We start from the raw sequence: 20,638 nt of genomic DNA, 5'->3' as shown, positions 1-20,638 counted from the left end.
ACTCTTACTGAAGCTCTATTCCATGCATGTATGTGGCTTCTCCCCTGTGTGAGTCCTTTGATGGATACGCAGATGTCCACTCTGACTGAATCTCTTTCCACATTCCACACATTTATGTGGTCTCTCACCTGTGTGCATCCTTTGATGGTTACGGAGATCTCGACTCCGACTGAAGCTCTTTCCACATTCCATGCATTTATACGGTCTCTCACCTGTGTGCATCCTTTGATGGTTACGGAGATCTCCACTCCGACTGAAGCTCTTTCCACATTCCATGCATTTATGTGGCTTCTCTCCTGTGTGCATCCTTTGATGGATACGCAGATGTCCACTCTGACTGAAGCTCTTTCCACATTCCATGCATGTATGTGGCTTCTCTCCTGTGTGAGTCCTTTGATGGGTGCGTAGATGTCCACTCTCACTGAAGCTCTTTCTACATTCCATGCATTTATGTGGCCTCTCTCCTGTGTGCATCCTTTGATGGATACGCAGATGTCCACTCTCACTGAAGCTCTTTCCACATTCCATGCATTTATGTGGCTTCTCCCCTGTGTGAGTCCTTTGATGGGTGCATAGATTTCCACTCTGACTGAAACTCTTTCCACATTCCACACATTTATATGGCTTCTCTCCTGTGTGAGTTCGTTGATGTTTAGCAAGAGAACTTCTCTCAATGAAACATTTCCCACAGTCCTTACAATTATGTCGCTTCTCCCCTGTGTGTGATTTTGACAATGAAGTTTCCATTTTTTTAACATTTATTATTCTAATATTATGCCTGAAGTTCAGAGATATGGACTCCTGAATAGGACATTTCCTCTTCCCAGTCTCTGTATTGCTGTAGCCTTATTTTCTCTTTACCAACCCCTCTTTTTACAGCACAATCCTCCCTTTCCTTACATTTAAAGGTATGTAGCTTGAAATATAATTTCTCCAATTTATTTCTTCTTGTTGTTAATCCTGCGTATTTTCCTTTCAGACGTAAGGTAAACGGCAATGTTTTCTTCATAAGGTTCGTTTAGAGGTTACCTGCGAGATGAATAAGAGGAAAATCTTATTAGGAGCAGAGTACAGAAAGATCTCATTGAACATGAAGAACAATAGCCTAGTGCTGTAGCAATCACAGGGGAAGAGGGGAGAAAGACTGGCCCAACTGGTAAGAGCCCGTTGCCTGCTGAGAAGCACTTTAACACTTGCCCAACAAAGAACAATCCCTGCAAAGGGGATAGCGGCCTAAGATCCTGTGTCTAATCCAACCTTGGTAAAGGAAGGCCTCTAATAATATGGTCAACACGGAAAGGGGCTAACGATGCAAAGCATTTCCTACCTAGATCCCGCTTCTTCACATCTCCACTCAAAACCTGAGTGGCCATCTGTATGGACAGACTATCCCAAGTGATCAGTCTTGGGAGAAAAATACTTCCTCCAACTTGGGGGAGAGATATTTTCCTGATCCTCTCTTTCCCTGCAGCGTGATCCCTGCCCCACGTTTCTAAAGCAAGGCGCCTGGAGACACTGAGAGCACATTAGGCCACAAAGTTCCTTGACATACTGCATTCTTACAAAACCTATACCACAAAGGTATGTAACTTCAGCCAGAGCCAAGGCACTCAGCCTAGCAGCAGTACATGAGAGAAGGCGGTATAGAGACAGATGGACAGACCCCCAGGGTGAGTGGGAATCCTGCTGCCCTCCAGATCCTTCTGCACTCCAACAGCACCCTTGGGTGGGAGACATGATTCCTGCCCAGTTCTGCTCAGTTCAGTCCATTTTAGAAAGGACATTGGCAAACTGCAGCGGATTCATAGAAAGGCAACAAGGACAGGAAGACATTACATTGTAAATGAAGGAAAAATAAAGGCAAAAGTTTGCTTTTGCACAGGAGACAATGTTGTGGCTCGAACTAAAATTATGTGCTAAAGATGATGCTTCTGACCGTCATCTGGGTAGTACCAGGTATAGCTTGTGCCACCAGATGACTGCAACTAGGCCGACCACCTGCTCCCTCGATCCGTGTCCCTCCTGGCTAGTAAGATCTTGCCTGGAGGGATTACGTGAACCTCTGTTGAATATAATAAATAGCTCCCTTGAGCAAGGAGTTTTTCCAGAGAGTTTAAAAGAGGCGATGGTATCTCCGCTGCTGAAGAAACCAGACTTAGATCGTTCGGTTCCCGCTAGCTACCGCCCAGTCTCGAATCTTCCGTTTCTGGGCAAGGTGGTTGAGAGGGCAGCAGCGGAACAGTTGCAGCAGTTCCTCAATCGCACAGCCGGACTTGATCCCTTCCAGTCCGGCTTCCGTAGGGGGCACGGGACGGAGACTGTGCTAGTTGCCATCACAGATCAGCTTCGCTGCCAAAGGGATCAAGGCGGATCAGCGCTGCTTGTGTTATTGGATCTCACAGCAGCATTTGATACGGTCGATCACAATCTATTGACCCACCGCCTAGCCATGACGGGGGTTAGGGGGATACCCCTTAAATGGGTGTCCTCCTTCCTCCAGAATCAGGGACAGCGGGTGGTGAGGGGAGGGATGGTTTCCGCGTGGTCTCCACTAACTTGTGGGGTCCCACAGGGAGCTATTCTCTCTCCTCTATTATTTAACATCTATATGCGACCGCTTGCCCGACTGGTGCGGAGCTTTGGGCTCGAGTGCCACCAGTACGCTGATGACACTCAGCTCATTCTGAGGATGGAGGGCCAGCCGGACTCCGTACCCGATAGTTTCCATCAGTGCCTTGAGGCCGTTACTGGATGATTGCGTGCCAGCAGGTTGAGGGTGAATCCAGCGAAGACGGAGATCCTTTGGCTGGGCCGTCCGGGTGGGGGGGAGATGCAGCTGCCTACCCTGGATGGCGAGACACTGCGTCCGTCATCTTCTGTAAAAAGTCTTGGTGTCTTATTGGACCCTCTGCTCACAATGGAGTTCCAGGTCTCTGCTGTGAGCAGATCTGCGTTTTTCCATCTACGTCAGGCTAGGCGACTGGCTCCCTACCTTTCTAGGAACGACCTGGCTACGGTGATCCAGGCGACGGTCATCTTGAGGCTCGGCTACTGTCACGCCCTCAACATTGGCCTTCCTCTGTCAGTGATCCGGAAACTAAAGCTGGTGCAAAACGCGGCGGCTCCGTCTTCTTGCCGGGGTGCCGGCGAGGTGGCGTATCACCCCAATTCTACAACAGCTGCACTGGCTACCGATTGAGTACCGGATTACCTCCCTCCCTTCCTCCCTCCCTTCCTCCCTCCCTTCCTTCCCTCCTTTTTCTATTGCCTCTATTGGGCCTATTCATTCAAATGCGCTCTGGAACAACCATGTTTTCAATTCCCGGCGGAAAATGGGCAGGGAAGGCGGTAACCTGATCTCCTTAGGGAGAGAGTTCCAGAGCCGGGGGGGGGGGGGGGCACTGCCGAGAAGGCCCTCTCCCTCCCTCGTCCCCACCAGCCACATCTGAGACAAAGACTCCTCTCGCCCCCGCTTGAATGCTTGTCGGAAGAGCAAGGCTACAATCGAGAAGGCTCTCTGCCTAGTAGAAGACAAATGATTTTGGTCTTTGGACCGAAGTAATATCTGGGGTTGGTAGGGGGATAAGCGGGCCCTCAGGTACGCCGGCCCCAAACCATGTAAGGCCTTAAAGGTTAGTACCAGTATCTTGAAAGGGAGGGAGGAAGGGAGGGAGGGAGGGAAGAAGGAAGGGAGGGAGGAAGGGAGGGAGGAAGGGAGGGAGGGAGGGAGGGAGGGAGGAAGGGAGGGAGGAAGGAAGGGAGGGAGGGAGGAAGGGAGGGAGGAAGGGAGGGAGGGAGGGAGGAAGGGAGGAAGGGAGGGAGGAAGGGAGGGAGGGAGGGAGGAAGGGAGGAAGGGAGGGAGGAAGGAAGGGAGGGAGGGAGGGAGGGAGGGAGGGAAGAAGGAAGGGAGGAAGGGAGGAAGGGAGGGAGGAAGGAAGGGAGGAAGGAAGGGAGGGAGGAAGGGAGGGAGGGAGGGAGGGAGGGAGGAAGGGAGGGAGGGAGGGAGGAAGGGAGGGAGGAAGGAAGGGAGGGAGGGAGGAAGGGAGGAAGGGAGGGAGGGAGGGAGGAAGGGAGGAAGGGAGGGAGGGAGGGAGGAAGGGAGGGAGGAAGGGAGGGAGGGAGGGAGGGAGGGAGGGAAGAAGGAAGGGAGGAAGGGAGGGAGGGAGGGAAGAAGGAAGGGAGGGAGGAAGGGAGGGAGGGAGGAAGGGAGGGAGGGAGGGAAGAAGGAAGGGAGGGAGGAAGGGAGGGAGGAAGGGAGGGAGGAAGGAAGGGAGGAAGGAAGGGAGGGAGGAAGGGAGGGAGGAAGGGAGGGAGGAAGGAAGGGAGGGAGGAAGGAAGGGAGGGAGGGAGGAAGGGAGGGAGGAAGGAAGGGAGGAAGGGAGGGAGGAAGGGAGGGAGGAAGGGAGGGAGGGAGGGAGGAAGGGAGGGAGGAAGGGAGGGAGGGAGGAAGGGAGGGAGGAAGGGAGGGAGGGAGGGAAGAAGGAAGGGAGGGAGGAAGGGAGGGAGGGAGGGAGGGAAGAAGGAAGGGAGGGAGGAAGGGAGGGAGGGAGGAAGGGAGGGAGGGAGGGAGGAAGGGAGGAAGGGAGGGAGGAAGGGAGGGAGGGAGGAAGGGAGGGAGGAAGGGAGGGAGGAAGGGAGGGAGGGAGGGAAGAAGGAAGGGAGGGAGGAAGGGAGGGAGGGAGGGAGGGAAGAAGGAAGGGAGGGAGGAAGGGAGGGAGGGAGGAAGGGAGGGAGGGAAGAAGGAAGGGAGGGAGGAAGGGAGGGAGGAAGGGAGGGAGGGAGGAAGGGAGGGAGGAAGGGAGGGAGGAAGGGAGGGAGGAAGGGAGGGAGGAAGGGAGGGAGGAAGGAAGGGAGGGAGGAAGGGAGGGAGGGAGGGAGGAAGGGAGGGAGGAAGGGAGGGAGGGAGGGAGGAAGGGAGGGAGGGAGGAAGGGAGGGAGGAAGGGAGGGAGGGAGGGAGGGAGGAAGGGAGGGAGGAAGGAAGGGAGGGAGGAAGGGAGGGAGGAAGGGAGGAAGGGAGGAAGGGAGGGAGGAAGGAAGGGAGGAAGGGAGGAAGGGAGGGAGGGAGGGAGGAAGGAAGGGAGGGAGGCCTGAGGGCAGAGGCCCCCCATCCCTCCCCCCACTCACCTCCTCTCTCTCTCTCTCTCTCTCTCTCTCTCTCCCCCCCCCCCCCCCGAAAGGCCTCCTTCCTTCTTTCCTTCCTTCCTTCTGACAGGAAAGAGCGCCGCCCGGCCCCTCCCCCCCCAGTGTTCCCGCCTCTCGCTGCACTTCCGCCCTCAAGAAACATGTCGGCCGCGGGCAGGAGACCCACAGAGGGGCGGGGCCCGAGACGGAGAGGCAGGCGGAGAGACACGCCCCTTCTTTCCTTTCCTCCCAACGCCCAATGAGAATCCGCCTTCCTCTCAGAGCGGCGTCATCTCGGCGCAGAGTCCCACTCACCCCCTCCTCTCTCTCTCTCTCTCTCTCCGAAAGGCCTCCTTCCTTCTTTCCTTCCCTCGAAGGCGCTGGTAGAAAAGAGCGCCGCCCGGCCCCGCCCACCCCGAGTCTCCCCGCCTCTCGCAGGACTTCCGCCCTCAAGAAACATGGCGGCCGCGGGCAGGATTCCCACAGAGGGGCGGGGCCCGAGAGAAGCGGAGAGACAGAAGCGGACAGACACGCCCCTTCTTTCCTTCCTCTCAACGCCCAGCGTCCGCCAATGAGAATCCGCCTTCCTCTCTGGCGTCATCGGTCTCCGGGCAGGAACGCCCCCGCCCTGCCCCCCGCTCCGCCCTTCTGCCGTTAACGGTCACTAAGGGATCGGCCAATCGGAATCGGCCTCGTCTCTCCGCGTCACCCGTCTCCAGGGAGACTCGCCGGCGCCTTCCCGCCTCTGGGTCGGACTCTCCTGGCCCGCTCCTCATCGCAGGCAGGCTGCTGAAGCGGAGAAGGGGGGGCCAGGCCAAGGAGCGGGAGGCACCTCTGCGTGGACGGGTCATGTCGGGGAAGCAGCCTCCTCTCTCCGCCTCCGCTCGGTGAGGTTTCCCCGCTTCATAATGTGTCGCTTGGGAACCTGAAATGTAGGTCTGACGGGACTGGCAGTTTCCTCTTCCCTCATTATAACGACTGCCATATACAGTAGAGTCTCACTTATCCAACACTCGCTTATCCAATCACAGTCTGGCTTCAGGCCTGGAGACGGCTCTGGTCGCCTTGGTGGGTGACCTCCGCAGGGAGCTGGACAGGGGAGTGTGACCCTGCTGGTTCTCTTGGACATCTCAGCGGCTTTCGAGACCATCGACCATGGTCTCCTTCTGGGACGTCTCTCCGGGATGGGCCTTGGGGGTTCCGCTCTGCAGTGGCTCCAGTCCTTCCTGGAGGGCCGTTCCCAGATGGTGAAGCTGGGGGACACCTGCTCGGACCCCTGGCCTTTGACCTGTGGGGTCCTGCAAGGTTCCATTCTGTCCCCCATGCTTTTTAACATCTACATGAAACCGCTGGGAGAGGTCATCCGGAGTATTGGAGTGCGGTGCCATCTCTACGCGGATGACACCCAACTCTACTACTCCTTTCCACCAAACTCCAAGGAAGCCCCTCGGATATTGGATCAGTGCCTGGCCGCTGTGTTGGCCTGGATGAGGGTGAACAAACTGAGACTTAATTCCGACAAGACAGAGGTCCTCCAGGTCAGTCGTAAGTCTGATCGGGGTATTGGGTGGCAACCTGTGCTGGACGGGGTCGCACTCCCCCTGAAGGCGCAGGTCCATTGCAGCTTGGGGGTCCTCCTGGATTCGGGGCTGACGCTTGAGGCCCAGGTGTCGGCCGTGGCCGGGAGGACCTTTGCACAACTAAAACTTGTGCGCCAGCTGCGACCGTACCTCGAGAAGTCTGATCTGACTTTCAGTAGGCAGTGAGTTCCATAGTCGGGGGGCCACAGCAGAAAAGGCCCTCTCCCTTGTACTCACAAGGCGGGCCTGGGATATAGACAGTGGTGATAAAAGGGCCTCCCCGGATGATCGTAAAGATCGGGCAGGTTTATGGAGGGAGATACGGTCACGGAGGTAGGTGGGTCCCAAACCGTTTAGGGCTTTATAGATGATGGTCTGCACCTTGAATTGGGACCGGAAGATGAACGGCAGCCAGTGGAGCTCCTTAAACAAGGGAGTGGATCTCTCCCTGTAACTTGCCCCCGTTATTAATCTGGCAGCCGAGCGTTGGACCAGTTGTAATTTCCGAGCCATCTTCAAGGGAAGCCCCACGTAGAGCGCATTACAGTAGTCCAGTCTAGAGGTAACTAAGGCATGCACCACCGTGGTCAAGTCAGACTTCACGAGGTATGGTCGCAGTTGGCGCACAGGTTTGAGTTGTGCAAAGGCCCTCCCGGCCACCGCCGACACCTGAGCCTCAAGCGTCAACACTGAGTCCAGGAGGACCCCCAAACTACGGACCTGTGATTTCAGGGGGAGTGCAACCCCGTCCAGCACAGGCTGCCACCCAATACCCCGATCCGACGAGCGACTGACCAGGAGGGCCTCTGTCTTGTCAGGATTGATCCTCAGCTTGTTCCTCCTCATCCAGTCTGCCACAGCGGCCAGGCACTGGTTCAGCATCCGAGGTTCAGCATTTAAGGCCTTGAGAGGGGTATATATTTTAAACTTGTGTCCTTTGTATGATGTTTTATGGACTTTAATATGTATTTTATAGAAAGGCAATTTTAATGTAGATCTTTTATAGTTAGTTTTATATATATATATCTTTGTTGAATTTTGACAATGTTTGTGTTTTTAAAATTGTGTTGTAACCTCCCTCGAATTGCAAGGAGAGGCAAGTAAGAAATAAAATTATTATTATTATCATTATTATTGTTATTGTTATATGTACGCATTGAGTTGCTAGAGGTGTAACTTCAGATTGATTTGTAGTTTTCTTTCTTGCAATAGGACTGAATACTGGCAGGGTTTGGGGCGATTGACTTTGCAATATGGGAGTCGTGGTTCATGCCCATCCAGAGAGCACCAAACCCACCCGACTACAGTTCTCGACCAAACATGGCCCACAAACCCAACATGGCCGACTGAATACTGGCAGGGTTTGGGGTGACTGCCATTTGCATATGGGAGTTGTAGTTCACCCTTAGCCAGAGAGCCTTGAACCCAGTCGACAAATAACCCAGCCAACAAATGCTTTTTTCAACTCACCTGGGCACCACTAGGTTTACACAAATTACAATTTTGGTATTTAAAAACAATATTTTATACAAATAATAATTTTGGTACATTTTTTTTAAAAAGGACTATTTAACAAATATAAAGGGAACAAGGACACACACCTTGCACAATAAGAACAAAACTAACTGACATCAAATGCTAATTTACAAAACTCACTCACTATATGATTTGTATCTCTATTTACTCTTATTTCCTTTCAATGCGGTTCTATACTTCATCAATGTAGTTAATATGTCCATCTCAACGGATTCATGAATCTTCATCAGTCGTTGTAGTCATTTTTTGTCTTCCATTCTCTGCAGTTGGGGAGGGATACTGTGTGTCCTAATGGACCCTTTGCCAAAGGTGGGGATTGAACAGTCTCATATCCAGAAAGGGTTTCACTCTACACAGGGATAAGTACACACAAAGCAAGGCTGATGGTCTCATGTTCCAGGGCTCTCTCGGTATAAAGTCTGAGGTTTATTAAACAAACACAAGACAAGCCAAGACCATATTATTTTATAGGAAAACTAAAGTCTTCAGTCCAGCTAAAACAGTGGTTCCCAACCTGGGGTCCATGGACCACCAGTGGTCCGCAAGAACTAAAATAGGGTTCACAGCCTCACAGTTACTACAGCATTACAATGAGAGTGACTGGTCTCGCGAAACCCTCTTATAGTCCTGAGGATTATTAAATATGGTTTTCTGTGGGCGAGCAGATGACGACTAACTGGATGGCATATCAGGAATGAGAGCTGACGTGGTCTATCCAATGCAATTTTCTGAATCATCACTCCAAATAACCAAACCAAATCTAAAGTTGACCAAAAACTGATTTATAACCCTTCTGGTACTAATTTTGGAGAGTGGTCCCTTGTCAAATGATCCCTAGTTTAAAAAAAGGTTGGGAGCCACTGAGCTAAAATAATTGGAGCAACACAGTTGAAGGAACAATGAATACAAGTGCAGGTCAAGAGTCCAATTATTGCGGACAAGTTGAGTACTGCAGATACAGGTCAGGAGTGAAAATTAACAAGAACCAAGGTCACAGTCCCAACAGTCACATGCCAGGAGTTCATTCAGCTGAGTTGATAAAACAACAACCAAGAAATCAAGAGTACAAACCGAATTTAGAGTCCCAAAGTCAAGCCAGAAAGTCAGGGATACAAACAAAGTCCAAGTCCATATACGAAACCTAGACGTCAGTCCAGAATTTAGAGTCAATGATTCAGGATACAACAAAGTCCAGAAAAGGGTTAAAAGTACAGGGCTAGCACCCAAAATTTCAACCAAGGGACTCAGGACAGATCACAGTACATACAGTACACATGCATGGGAAACAATTGATGCCATTGAATGCAGAAGAGCCAAGAAATAAGGCAGGAGTATGAAGATACGACGTTATCTGCAACCAAAGAGCTATTCTTTTTCAGAACCCTTTAATCCAGAGATCTCTGCTGCTGCTCATTTCAGCAAACCTTCACACATCATCCTAGAAGCCTGCGATGGGTCTCTTTGCGGAGGAGGTTAGGTGAACCCCTTCCAAGCTTGCTGCCATTCTGAGTGACACCTGCTCCCAGTAGCCGTCAACCAAGGCCACACAAACTCCGATTCATGGTGGAGAGAGAGCAAGGTGCTGGCCTTCCTCTTTCCTTCCAATGTGTTTTTATAGATTCGGAAACTCAAAGGCCCGTCTCCTCTAGAGGTACATGAGTTCTGTGATGTCTACTGTATGCTGAACTTTTTCTAAAGCTCTGTTCCTATTCCGTGCATTAAGGTGACTTCTCCTCTGTGTGGGTCCTTTGATGGGAACATAGACTGCCACTCTGACTGAGGCTTTCTCCACATTCTATGCATTTATATGGCTTCTCCCCTGTGTGCTTCCTTTGATGGGAACGTAGACTGTAACTCCGACTGAAGCTTTCTCCACATTCTATGCATTTATAGGGCTTCTCCCCTGTGTGCTTCCTTTGATGGGAACGTAGACTGCCACTGTGACTGAAGTTTTCTCCACATTCCATGCATTTATATGGCTTCTCCCCTGTGTGGGTCCTTTGATGGGAACGTAGACTGTCACTCCGACTGAAGCTTTCTCCACATTCTATGCATTTATAGGGTTTCTCCCCTGTGTGGGTCCTTTGATGGGAACGTAATTTGTCACTCCGACTGAAGCTCTTTCCACATTCCACACATTCATATGGCTTCTCCCCTATGTGAGTCCTTTGATGGGAACGTAGATTGCCACTGTGACTGAAGCTCTTTCCGCATTCTACGCATTTATGTGGCTTCTCCCCTGTGTGGGTCTTTTGATGGGAACGTAGACTGCCACTTTGACTGAAGCTTTCTCCACATTCTATGCATTTATATGGCTTCTCCCCTGTGTGCTTCCTTTGATGGGAACGTAGACTGTCACTCCGACTGAAATTTTCTCCACATTCTATGCATTTATAGGGCTTCTCCCCTGTGTGCTTCCTTTGATGGGAACGTAGACTGCCACTGTGACTGAAGTTTTCTCCACATTCCATGCATTTAGAGGGCTTCTCCCCTGTGTGGGTCCTTTGATGGGAACATAGACTGCCACTGTGACTGAAGTTTTCTCCACATTCCATGCATTTATATGGCTTCTCCCCTGTGTGGGTCCTTTGATGGGAACGTAGACTGTCACTCCGACTGAAGCTTTCTCCACATTCTATGCATTTATAGGGTTTCTCCCCTGTGTGGGTCCTTTGATGGGAACGTAATTTGTCACTCCGACTGAAGCTCTTTCCACATTCCACACATTCATATGGCTTCTCCCCTGTGTGGGTCCGTTCATGTACAGTAAGAGAACTTTTGCAATCAAATTGTTTCCCACATTCCAGACACTGATGTAACTTCTCCCCTGTGTGTGATCTAGGATAGGGAGGTAGAGGACTTGCCATTCTTTTATATTTATAATTCAAATATTATGCCAGGCGTTCACAGATATAACCTCCTGAGCAGCACAGTCTTTGTATTGCTGTAGCCTTCTGCTCGCTTTCCCAAGCCTCTCTTTTTTCAGCACAATCTTATTTCCTCCTCTTAACTGCATAGGTTTGTAGCTTGAAATATATTTTTACTACTTATTTTTTCTTGTTGTCATTGCTGTGTATTTTGAAGTCCCTTTAGACTTAGAGCACTCCTTGGGCAAAGCTCTCACAACGTATTCTTTGCAGAGCTTTTTCAGAAGTTACCTGCAGACAAATGAGGGGAAAATCTCTTCAGGAGTTGAACAGAGAAAGATCTCATGGAACATGAAAAACAAGTCTCGTGCTGTAACAAACCCAGGGGAAGAGGGTGAGCCCATTGCCTGGTGAGAAATGCTTTAACACTTGCCTAACAACAAACTATCCCTCCTCAGGTCCAAAGGGGACAGTGCGCAAAGATACTCTGCACAAAATAAAATCCAACCCTACCGATTAAAATCCAACAATGCAGCAAAGCTGAAGGCATAACAGGCTGTGAACTGTGAACATTTATTTTTGGCATCTTTCGCTGAATTAAATTATTCTCAATGTCTTGTAGAGATATGTGGTCAGCCTTATATAAATTAATGTAATAATGTTTTAAAGCCTGTTGAATATTGATATCATCTATTAATATTTTATCCTCATGTTGTATCTTAACAGTAAGTCCCCTTCAGGGTAGAGAAAGGCGGGGTAGAAATGTCATAAATAAATAAATACATAAATAAAGAATTGACAATTACATTTTTGGGCTTTCTTTCCTCAACGTATATGCTAACTATTTCCTTGGTTTGTTAGCTGATTCAAAATATTTTTTTTTGCATTCTTTATTTTAGTTTCCAATTCATTAACTAGTAACACAATAATTGCTTTTGTAGGAGTTTTATCTGAGTTAGAATGTTTGAATTCAAAGGATTTTTCTTTAACTCCTCTTCTTTTTTTAATATCATCTGAAATTATCTGAAAATATTTCTGTCTATTCTTTCTCATTTCAGTGTTGCATTTTATAAAGTATCCTCTAATATAAGCTGTACTGGCATCCCATACTGTTTGAATATCTGTAACTTGATTTAAATTAAATTCCAAGTATTCTTTCAGTTTTTCTTTCAAATTCTCAATTACGTCCTCCTTTTGCAGTAGTGATTCATTCAGCTGCCATCTAAGTGTTTTTAATAATAATAATAATAATAACTTTATTTTTATACCCGCCCCATCTCCCCGAAGGAACTCGGGGCGGCTTACATGGGGCCTTGCCCGATAAAACAATCAAATATCAAAACACAGCAATAAAACAGTTATCCAATAAAAACATCAATTACAGTAAAAACAATCGTTAAATCAACATAAAACATACAATATTAACACTGGAGTCTAATTCATAGAACCCAGGCAAAGCGCAACATGTGCCGAAATGGGCCGAAATGGGGAAGGGCCATTTTTTACTTTCTTTTTAATTACTAGAGTCACTGGATTATGATCTGAGATAGTTTTGGGTAGGAGTTCTGTCTTTTGAACAGGTTTTGAGTTTGGCAGATATCCATATCTTTTCCATTCTAGAGAAAGTATTTTGTCTTTCTGAAAATTGTGTACTGTATATACTCGAGTAAAAGCCGAGGCACCTAATTTAACACAAAAAACTGGGAAAAACTATTGACTCAAGTATAAGACGGGGTGGGAAATGCAGCAGGTACTGGTACATTTCAAAATAAAAATAGATAGCAATAAAATTAGATTAATGGAGGCATCAGAAGGTTAAATGTTTTTGAATATTTACATACAACTGCAATTTAAGACTTTCCAACTGTGATTAAATTATTATTCTAAGCTTCTTCAATGTAAATGTGCTTATATATTCTTCCAATAATCACCATAGTTTATTTTAACTATACATTTTGGGGGAAATGCAGTGTGTATACGAATAAAGAAAAGTGGGAAAGACGAGTGCCGAGGAGAGGAAGGCGTGCGCTGCACGGGAAAGGAGGAGAGGCTTATACTTGCGTATATACAGTATATTCTTTGCATCCCCCTCCCCGAGAGTTTGTCTTTCTTTGGTGAAATCACTCCATTCCAATCTCCCAAAAGGCACCCGTTTTCATAATGGAGGTCTGTTGGAAACTAGGCACGTGGGGTTTATATATCTGTGTAATGACAAGGGTGGGAGAAAGAACTCTTGTCTGCCCGAGGCAAGTGTGAATGTTGCAGCTGGCCACCTTGATTGACACTGAATTTCATTTTTAAAGCCTGCCTGCTTTCTGCCTGGGGGAATCCTTTGTTGGGAGGTGTTAGCTGACCCATTGTTTCATGCCTGCAATTCTCATTTTTTGAGTGTTGATTTTTATTTACTGATTTTAGAGTCTTTTTTCATACTGGTAGCCAGATTGTGTTCAATTTCATGGTTTTCTCCTTTCTGTTGAAATTGTCCACATGCTTGTGGATTTCAATGGCTTTTCTGTGTAGTCTGACATGGTAGTTGTCAGAGTAATCCAACATTTCTGTGTTCTCAAATAATATACTATGTTGGTTCATCAAGTGTTCGGCTTCCCCTTGGCAACATCTTTGTAGATGGCTGATTCTCCCACACCAGAAGAGACTCGGGCTCTCATCTGGCTCGTCATACCTCATAGAGCTTGTTGAGTTTAGGATCGCAGTGCTCGAACCGGTTTGTAAACGGAGATGCAGACTATTTGCAGAATCGCGTCCCTGTTTACAAACCGGCTCGAGCACTGCGATCTGCGGAGGAGGCCCTGCTCTCAGTCCCACCCCCGTCTCAAGCACGGCTGGTGGGAACGAGAAAGGGGGCCTTCTCCGTGCTCCTCCCCTCCTCTGGAAATCCCTCCCAAAAGAACGAAAAACTGCCCCCTCCCTCCTTGCCTTCAAACTAAAAACACATCTATGCACTCTGGCCTACTGAGAGGAGGAAGACTAATACGACTCGATATGTATCATTGTCTAGATATATTAAATCCTGTCTAGATACTGGAATTGATCTCAATTGGACACCATCTGACCACTTAATAAGGTCTGAGCTGTTTGAAGTGTTTATTCTGTGTACATTTACACTATGTGACTATATTTGCTAGGCTTGTCAAGTTTTATTTTTGAGGAGAGTCCTCCAAGTTCTGTCAGTCATCCAGATTTGACTGCAGGCATGTTTCAAAATCCAAAAAGATGTCCCATTGGTGAGGAAGAGGAGGGGGAAAGGCTTCCTTTCTGTTGCTCTGGAGACTAAGGGACAACGGAGCCAGGAGGTCAAACGGCAAGAAAAGGGATTCCTCCCAAACACGAGGAAGGACTTCCTGAGGGCAAGAAGAAGAGCTGTTCAGCAGGGGAACTCTCTGCCTCAGAGTCTGGTGGGAGCTCCTTCTTTGGAGGATTTAGTCAGAGGCTGGATGGAGATCTGTCGGGAGGATTTGGATTGTGTTTCCCTGCCTGGCAGAAGGTGGTGGGGCTGGGTGGCCCTTGGGGTCTCTCCCAACCCTCTGGCTTCGGGGATTCCTCGTGTCTCAGTCCTAGGCCAAGGCTGCCGCCTCCCCCTCCCCCGCCTCCTCCTCAAGGACTTGGGAGATATTTGTCTTGGGATACAACTCCCAGGTTCCTCCAACCCTCATGCCAGGAGGGTTTCTGGGCGTTGTAGTCCAAGAGAGCCATTCCCTTTGGGGAGAGAGGGAGGGTTAGAAATAAAGTTATTACTATTACTATTATTATCATTATTCCCTCCACTCTCTTGAGCAGGGATTCCCAAACTCTATTCCTCTGGGATTTCTTGGACTTTAGCACCCAGAAGCCTCAGCTGCCTTGGCCCAAGATCAGGGATTCTGGGACATGGAGTCCCTGGAAGTGGAAGGCCAAGGCTTGGGAAGGGAGGCTCCTGAGAAGGGACCAGGCTTCCACGGCTGAACTGCTCTTGCCATCCAGAAATGCTTCCCAATGTTTAGTTGGAAGCTTCTTTCCCACAATGTGAATCAACTGCTTTCCATTTTAGTCTCCAGAGTAGCAGGAAAAACTTGCCCTTTTCTCCTCAGTGGGACATCCTTCCCCATATTGGCTCTCCTGTCCCCTCGGCCTTTCTTTCCCTCTCAGCTAAAGATACCCAAACTACTCCCAAGTCCGCCTCACCTTTTGGCACCTGCTGGTCCTTCTCCACTTCGGCCTGGAGCTTCTTCTGCACAGCCTCCGCCAATCCCTCCCTGCAGACGCCCTTCTTTCCGCAGGACAGCCCTCTCTGCCGAGGGAAGGTTATGCGTCTGTTGCCATTTCCCAAAAAGGACAAAGCCGTCAAAAAGGGAAAAGCAGCAACAACAGCAGTTCAGCAGATCAGGAGCTCCATAATAATAATAATAATAATAATAAACAGATGAAACAATAGATCACACCCTCAGCTGCTGCAGAAAGATTGCACAGACAGACTACAAGCAGAGGCAGAACACCGTTGCTCAGATGATTAATTGGAACTTGTGCCACAAATACCATCTGCCTGCAACAAAGAACTGGTGGAATCACAAGCCCGAAAACGTTACAGAGAATGAACATGTCAAGCTACTCTGGGACTTCCGAATTCAGACAGACAGGGTTTTGGAGCACAAGACCCCTGACCTCACGATCGTGTTAAAAAAAAGTATGGACTGTCAATATTGTCATCCCAGGTGACAGCAGGATTGAGGAGAAACAACTAGAAAAGCTGACATGATATGAGGATTTAAAGATCGAATTACAAGGACTCTGGCACAAGCCAGTCAAGGTGGTCCCAGTGGGTGCAGTGGCTAAAAACCTTGGCCTGCACTTAAACACAATCGGCGCTGACAAAATTACCCTCTGCCAGCTGCAGAAGGCCACCTTCTTGGGAGAGGCACGCATTACTCGCCGATACATCACACAGTCCTAGACATTGGGGAAGTGTCCGAGGTGTGATCCAAGACAGCCAGCAGAGTGTCTGCTGTGGACTCATCTTGTTATGTTTCAAATAATAATAATAATAGCAACAACTTTATTTTTGTATCCCGCGCCATCTCTGCGAGGGGACTTGGGGTGGTTTCTATGGGGACCAATCCCAACAATATACAATCAAATGCATTCCAATCCCAAGGAATTAATACATCAGTGCCTCTAAAACACAACATCCCAAAAGCGTAGCCCATGAGATGGGATCAGCCAAACAGTCTGGACCTGAACCATCCAGGGCTTGAAAGGCCATCACCAGCCCTTTGACTTGTGCCCAGTGACAGGCTGTCAGTCAGTGGAGGGGGGGGGGGGGTGTCAGCAACCTGGCTGCCCCGTTTTGGAAGGCGCATGCGCAGAGGGCCTGGAGGGCCGAGCAGGCCGCAGCCTCCCCGGGACAGACAGACAGACCAAGGCCGGACGGGGAAGGGAGGCCCGTCAGCAGGGACCCCGAACCCTCACCCAGCTGCCCCTGACCTGCTCCTCTCTCTCTCTCTCTCTCTCCCGAAAGGCCTCCTCCTCCTCCTCCTCCTCCTCCTCCTCCTCCCTCTTCCTCGAAGGGCGCTCACAGGAAAGGGTGGAAGGCGGGGCTTCGCCTGAGGGAACTAGGCGCTTCTCCCCCCCCCCCCGCCTTCCCCCCTTCGCTTCACGGTCCGCCAATGGGAACCCGCCTTCCTCTCGCGCGTCATCGGTCTCCGGGCAGGAACGCCCCCTCCCCTCCCCTCGCCCTTGGGCCGTGAAGGGTCCTTCCAGAAATGGGCCAATGGGGATCGGCCTGGTCTCTCCGCGTCACCAGTCTCCGGGCAGCCTCGCCCTGGCCTTCCCGCCCGCGGGTCATGTGACGGGCTGAGTGACCGTTGGGAAGGCCGAGGCCTGAGCCGGGAGCGAGGGGGGAGGGGCGGGGAGGGGCGGGGCCTGCCTTCTTCCTTCCTTCCTTCCTTCCTTCCTTCCTTCCTTCCTTCCTTCCTTCCTTCCTTCCTTCCTTCCTTCTCTCCGAGCCCGAGCCTGCGGCCTCGTCCTCCGCCTCGTCAGTCCTGGTGAGTCTCGTTGCCAGGCCTCCTCCCGAGGGCCCAAGAGGAGCCAAGGCCCAAGGGAGGGAGGGAGGGAGGGAGGGAGGGAGGGAGGGGAGGCCGAGGAGGGCCCGGGCCTGGCCCACTCCCAGGCGGGCCTTCCTCTCTCGTTCTCTCCCTGGGAACACAGGCCACCACCGCTCTCTCTCTCTCTCTCTCTCTCTCTCTCAGCCAGGCCTGGGCAAGCTCCGGGCCTCCCTCCGGGGCGGGGTTTTGGACTCCAACTCCCAGAAGGCCTCCCCTCAGGCCCCGCAGGCCTCACCTTCACCTCCACCTCAAGACTGCGGAGAGAGAGAGAGAGAGAGAGAGAGAGAGAGAGAGAGAGAGAGAGAGAGAGAGAGAGAGAGAGAGAGAGAGAGAGCAAGGGACTGGGGAAGGGAGGTCAACAGACCAAGAGAAGGAAGGAAGGAAGGAAGGAAGGGCGCTCGGAAAGGGAGGGGCCCCCAGGGATCAGCTGGCATGGACATTCACAACAGAGGGACATGCAGACAAAGGGAGAACAACAACAACAACAACAACAACAACATTTGTATCCTGCCACCATCTCCCCCAGAGGGGACTCGGCGTGGCTCACAGAAAGATCCCATACAAAACAGGAACAATATACAAGACAGCAATCAACAAGAAGCCCTGCTTGACTCTCAAGCCAAAAGTGGGTGGTAGAAATCACATGGTACAAAAGCTGACTGGCACAACCTGGGGATCCCAACCAGGCCCTGGAAAGACAGGCGCTTGGCTCCTCTGCTGCTGAATTCACAGGCCCAGTGGGGAAGACATCTCACCACGTTCAAACAGTGGACGTGGCTCTTCATGAGACATGCCGCACCCTCACAGGATGTCTGCGCCCCACACCACTGGAGAAATGATACTGTTGAGTCCCTCTGGGGAGAGAGGGCAGTCTAGAAATGAAATGGTATTTATTATTATTATTATGGCACCATCTGACATCTGTGGGGAAGTAGCAGCCTGTAATGAAAGGACCAAGGCAGTGACATCTCTGGCCCATCCCCTGTTTGGATATCAGCCAGCATGTCAATGCCTTAAATCAAGAAATAGTTTCCTAAGATCTACAAAGATACTCGCAGGAACACCTCAGCAACAACTTTATTTGTGTGTCCCGCCTCCATCTCTCACGCCTTCCTTCCTGGCCTGAGATGGAGGGATGGAGAATGACCTCCACAAGAGGAAACGAAATTTGGGACAGATGAGGTATCAAAGAAATTGCTTGGGGGGGGGGGACACACGGTGGTATGGGATAATATATATATATATATGGGTGAAAATAACAGTGGATGCAAAAATGTATTGTAGAATTGTTTTGAATATTGAATATTATGCGTCTGCTGTATAACAAGGGGTGTCTATATTTTTTAAAAGAACTATATCAATGTCTTCTGTATCATGAGGAAAAGGAAGGGGGTGGAGGGGGGAAGAGAAGCCTTGTCTTTGTTATAGCTTTTACATCGATCTCTTTAACCCAAGCCCTAGTATTATAGACAGTGTCTAAAGTTTTGGAAGATCCAAATGTCCTCTGTGACAGAAACGAATGCACTCTTGTCCTCAGGACTTTGCTTTCCCACACTATCCACTCTCCTTCCCACCTTCTTTTCCAGTTCTTTGCATGTATTTCATGTCATAACGACTGCCATATAGATCTAAACTATCAATTCCATTAGTTAGTAAATTAGGATTGTGTGGGTAAGAATTCACTATGTTACATTGTTATCTTCTTTTATTTAAACACTACACAAATATGTATTAATATATATGTTGTCGCTCTAAAATACCTAATTAACAAGGCTCGCAACCTTTTGTGTTCTAATCAAAGAGTGCTGATAGGTCAATTATTCAAAGTCTCTTGAATAAAGAGTTCAGAAATAGTACAAAATGTAACTGTATACTATTAATAATATTTTAGTCAACAGATCCTGCTGTGGCCATCTTCCTTTGCTTTGTGAATTCAATGAATGGCTTCCATTCTTCTTGGAAGTTTCTGTGTATTTGTTTGTTGTACAGCTAAAGTTAGTTTGTCCTATTTGGCCATTTCAAAACCTTTTGTCATCCAGTTTTCTGGTGTTGGCATGTCTTGTTGTTTCCATAGTTTTGCGTATTCAGTTCTTGCTTCTGTTGTCATATAAAGAAAGAGTCTTTCTTGATGTTTCCCAGTAGAAAAAGTTATGGTTTTAATGGGATTTTGTACTCTAGAATAGTTTCCATGTCTGTGTGGATTTTTATTCAGAATTCGTTAGTCCCAACATATCATATGTGTGTGTGTGTGTATTTGAGAGTTTTTCTGGAGTTATGTACCATCTATGTATCACTTTGTTGAAATTGTATTTAATTGTGTGACTCCTTGTAAATTTTAGTCATTTTTACCAGAGCTCTTCCCATTCTCGTGGACTTATTGCTCAGCCTAGACTGTTCACCCACTGAATCATAGGTTTTTTAATTTCTTCATCAATTGTAAAATCTTTCAGAAGAAATTGATGCAGCTTCCCAGTTGGCTTGTTTTTTGTCTGTAGCAGTTGGTTCTGCTTACAATATGAAACACATATATCAAACAATTACAATCACATTTCAAAATTCCATTTAAATTAAATTACATTCAAACCTTTATAAATATACATTTCAAGTCCAAACGCGGTCTGTCATTATACCTTGGATCATATAGTTGTCATTTCTGCTGCTACTATTGCTCAAAAGCCTGGTCCCACAACCTTTCTGCCTTTCTTTCACAGAGGAAATGTGATTTTTGGCCGAGAATCTCAGAGTAGAGCCTGTGGAGGGATTTCCTTCCCTTGAAAGAAAGAAGAGGAAGGAAAAGCATCTTGGATACGGTTGGGTTCTTCACCAGAGTGGTTCCAACATGGAGAGACCCAACTCACGTGGGCCTGAAGCAGGACCTGGGGGCAGTGGGGAATCCTGGGAAAGAACCAGACATGAGTCCCTGAGTGTGGACCTTGACAGCTCGGACACACAGCGCCAGCGCTTCAGGCAGTCCTCCTACCAAGAGGGTGAAGGACCCAGAGGGGTTTGCAGTCGTCTCCACGATCTGTGCCGCCAGTGGCTGAAGCCAGAGCAGCACACCAAGGCCGAGGTGCTGGACCTGGTGACCCTGGAGCAGTTCCTGAGCATCCTGCCCCCAGAGATGGGGAGCTGGGTCCGAGAGTGTGGGGCAGAGACCTGTTCCCAGGCGGTGGCTCTGGCGGAAGGCTTCCTCCTGAGTCGGGCCGAGGACAAGGAGCAGGAAGGACAGGTGAGAGCATTCCCTCTGGGTTTCACTAACCTGGGGACTGATGGACAGGTTAAACGTGCATCCTGCCTTTCTTCCAAGATGGGACCGATGTGGGGGATAAGCAAGGCCCTGCTCGCTCGGCCTCTTTCCCCACCTGCTCTGCCCCTCCATCTCTACCGTCAGCTTGGTTGATGCTCTGCTCAAGATAGAACATAGACAATGATGGGAAG

At 49.3% G+C, this 20,638-nt stretch overlaps 3 protein-coding genes across 3 annotated transcripts; 1 reads left to right on the top strand and 2 right to left on the bottom strand.

Annotated features, from left to right (window-relative positions):
* Positions 1 to 15: 15 nt before the first annotated feature.
* On the bottom strand, positions 16 to 3,391 carry LOC134296949 (zinc finger protein 239-like). Its single transcript, XM_062973145.1, has one exon. It carries the CDS (start codon positions 745 to 747, stop codon positions 16 to 18), a length of 732 nt encoding a protein of 243 aa, XP_062829215.1. The 5' UTR covers positions 748 to 3,391.
* Positions 3,392 to 8,211: 4,820 nt separating this feature from the next.
* LOC134296934 (zinc finger and SCAN domain-containing protein 2-like) lies at positions 8,212 to 15,382 on the bottom strand. The gene is made up of 2 exons (XM_062973119.1): positions 15,285 to 15,382; positions 8,212 to 11,396 (listed from the first exon to the last, which is right to left on the bottom strand). The coding sequence occupies exon 2, from the start codon at positions 11,103 to 11,105 to the stop codon at positions 9,957 to 9,959; it is 1,149 nt and encodes a 382-aa protein (XP_062829189.1). The 5' UTR covers positions 11,106 to 11,396; positions 15,285 to 15,382; the 3' UTR covers positions 8,212 to 9,956.
* Positions 15,383 to 16,824: 1,442 nt separating this feature from the next.
* On the top strand, positions 16,825 to 20,615 carry LOC134296965 (zinc finger protein 24-like). Its single transcript, XM_062973180.1, has 2 exons — positions 16,825 to 18,086; positions 19,912 to 20,615. Exon 2 carries the CDS (start codon positions 20,040 to 20,042, stop codon positions 20,598 to 20,600), a length of 561 nt encoding a protein of 186 aa, XP_062829250.1. The 5' UTR covers positions 16,825 to 18,086; positions 19,912 to 20,039; the 3' UTR covers positions 20,601 to 20,615.
* The last annotated feature ends 23 nt before the right edge of the window (positions 20,616 to 20,638 follow it).

The sequence above is a fragment of the Anolis carolinensis genome, chromosome 2 (assembly GCF_035594765.1).
Source record: "Anolis carolinensis isolate JA03-04 chromosome 2, rAnoCar3.1.pri, whole genome shotgun sequence".
In the NCBI taxonomy this organism is placed as follows: Eukaryota; Metazoa; Chordata; class Lepidosauria; order Squamata; family Dactyloidae; genus Anolis; species Anolis carolinensis.
The sequence above is the reverse complement of the archived record's forward strand: the minus strand, read 5'-3'. Positions and strand labels throughout refer to the sequence as shown.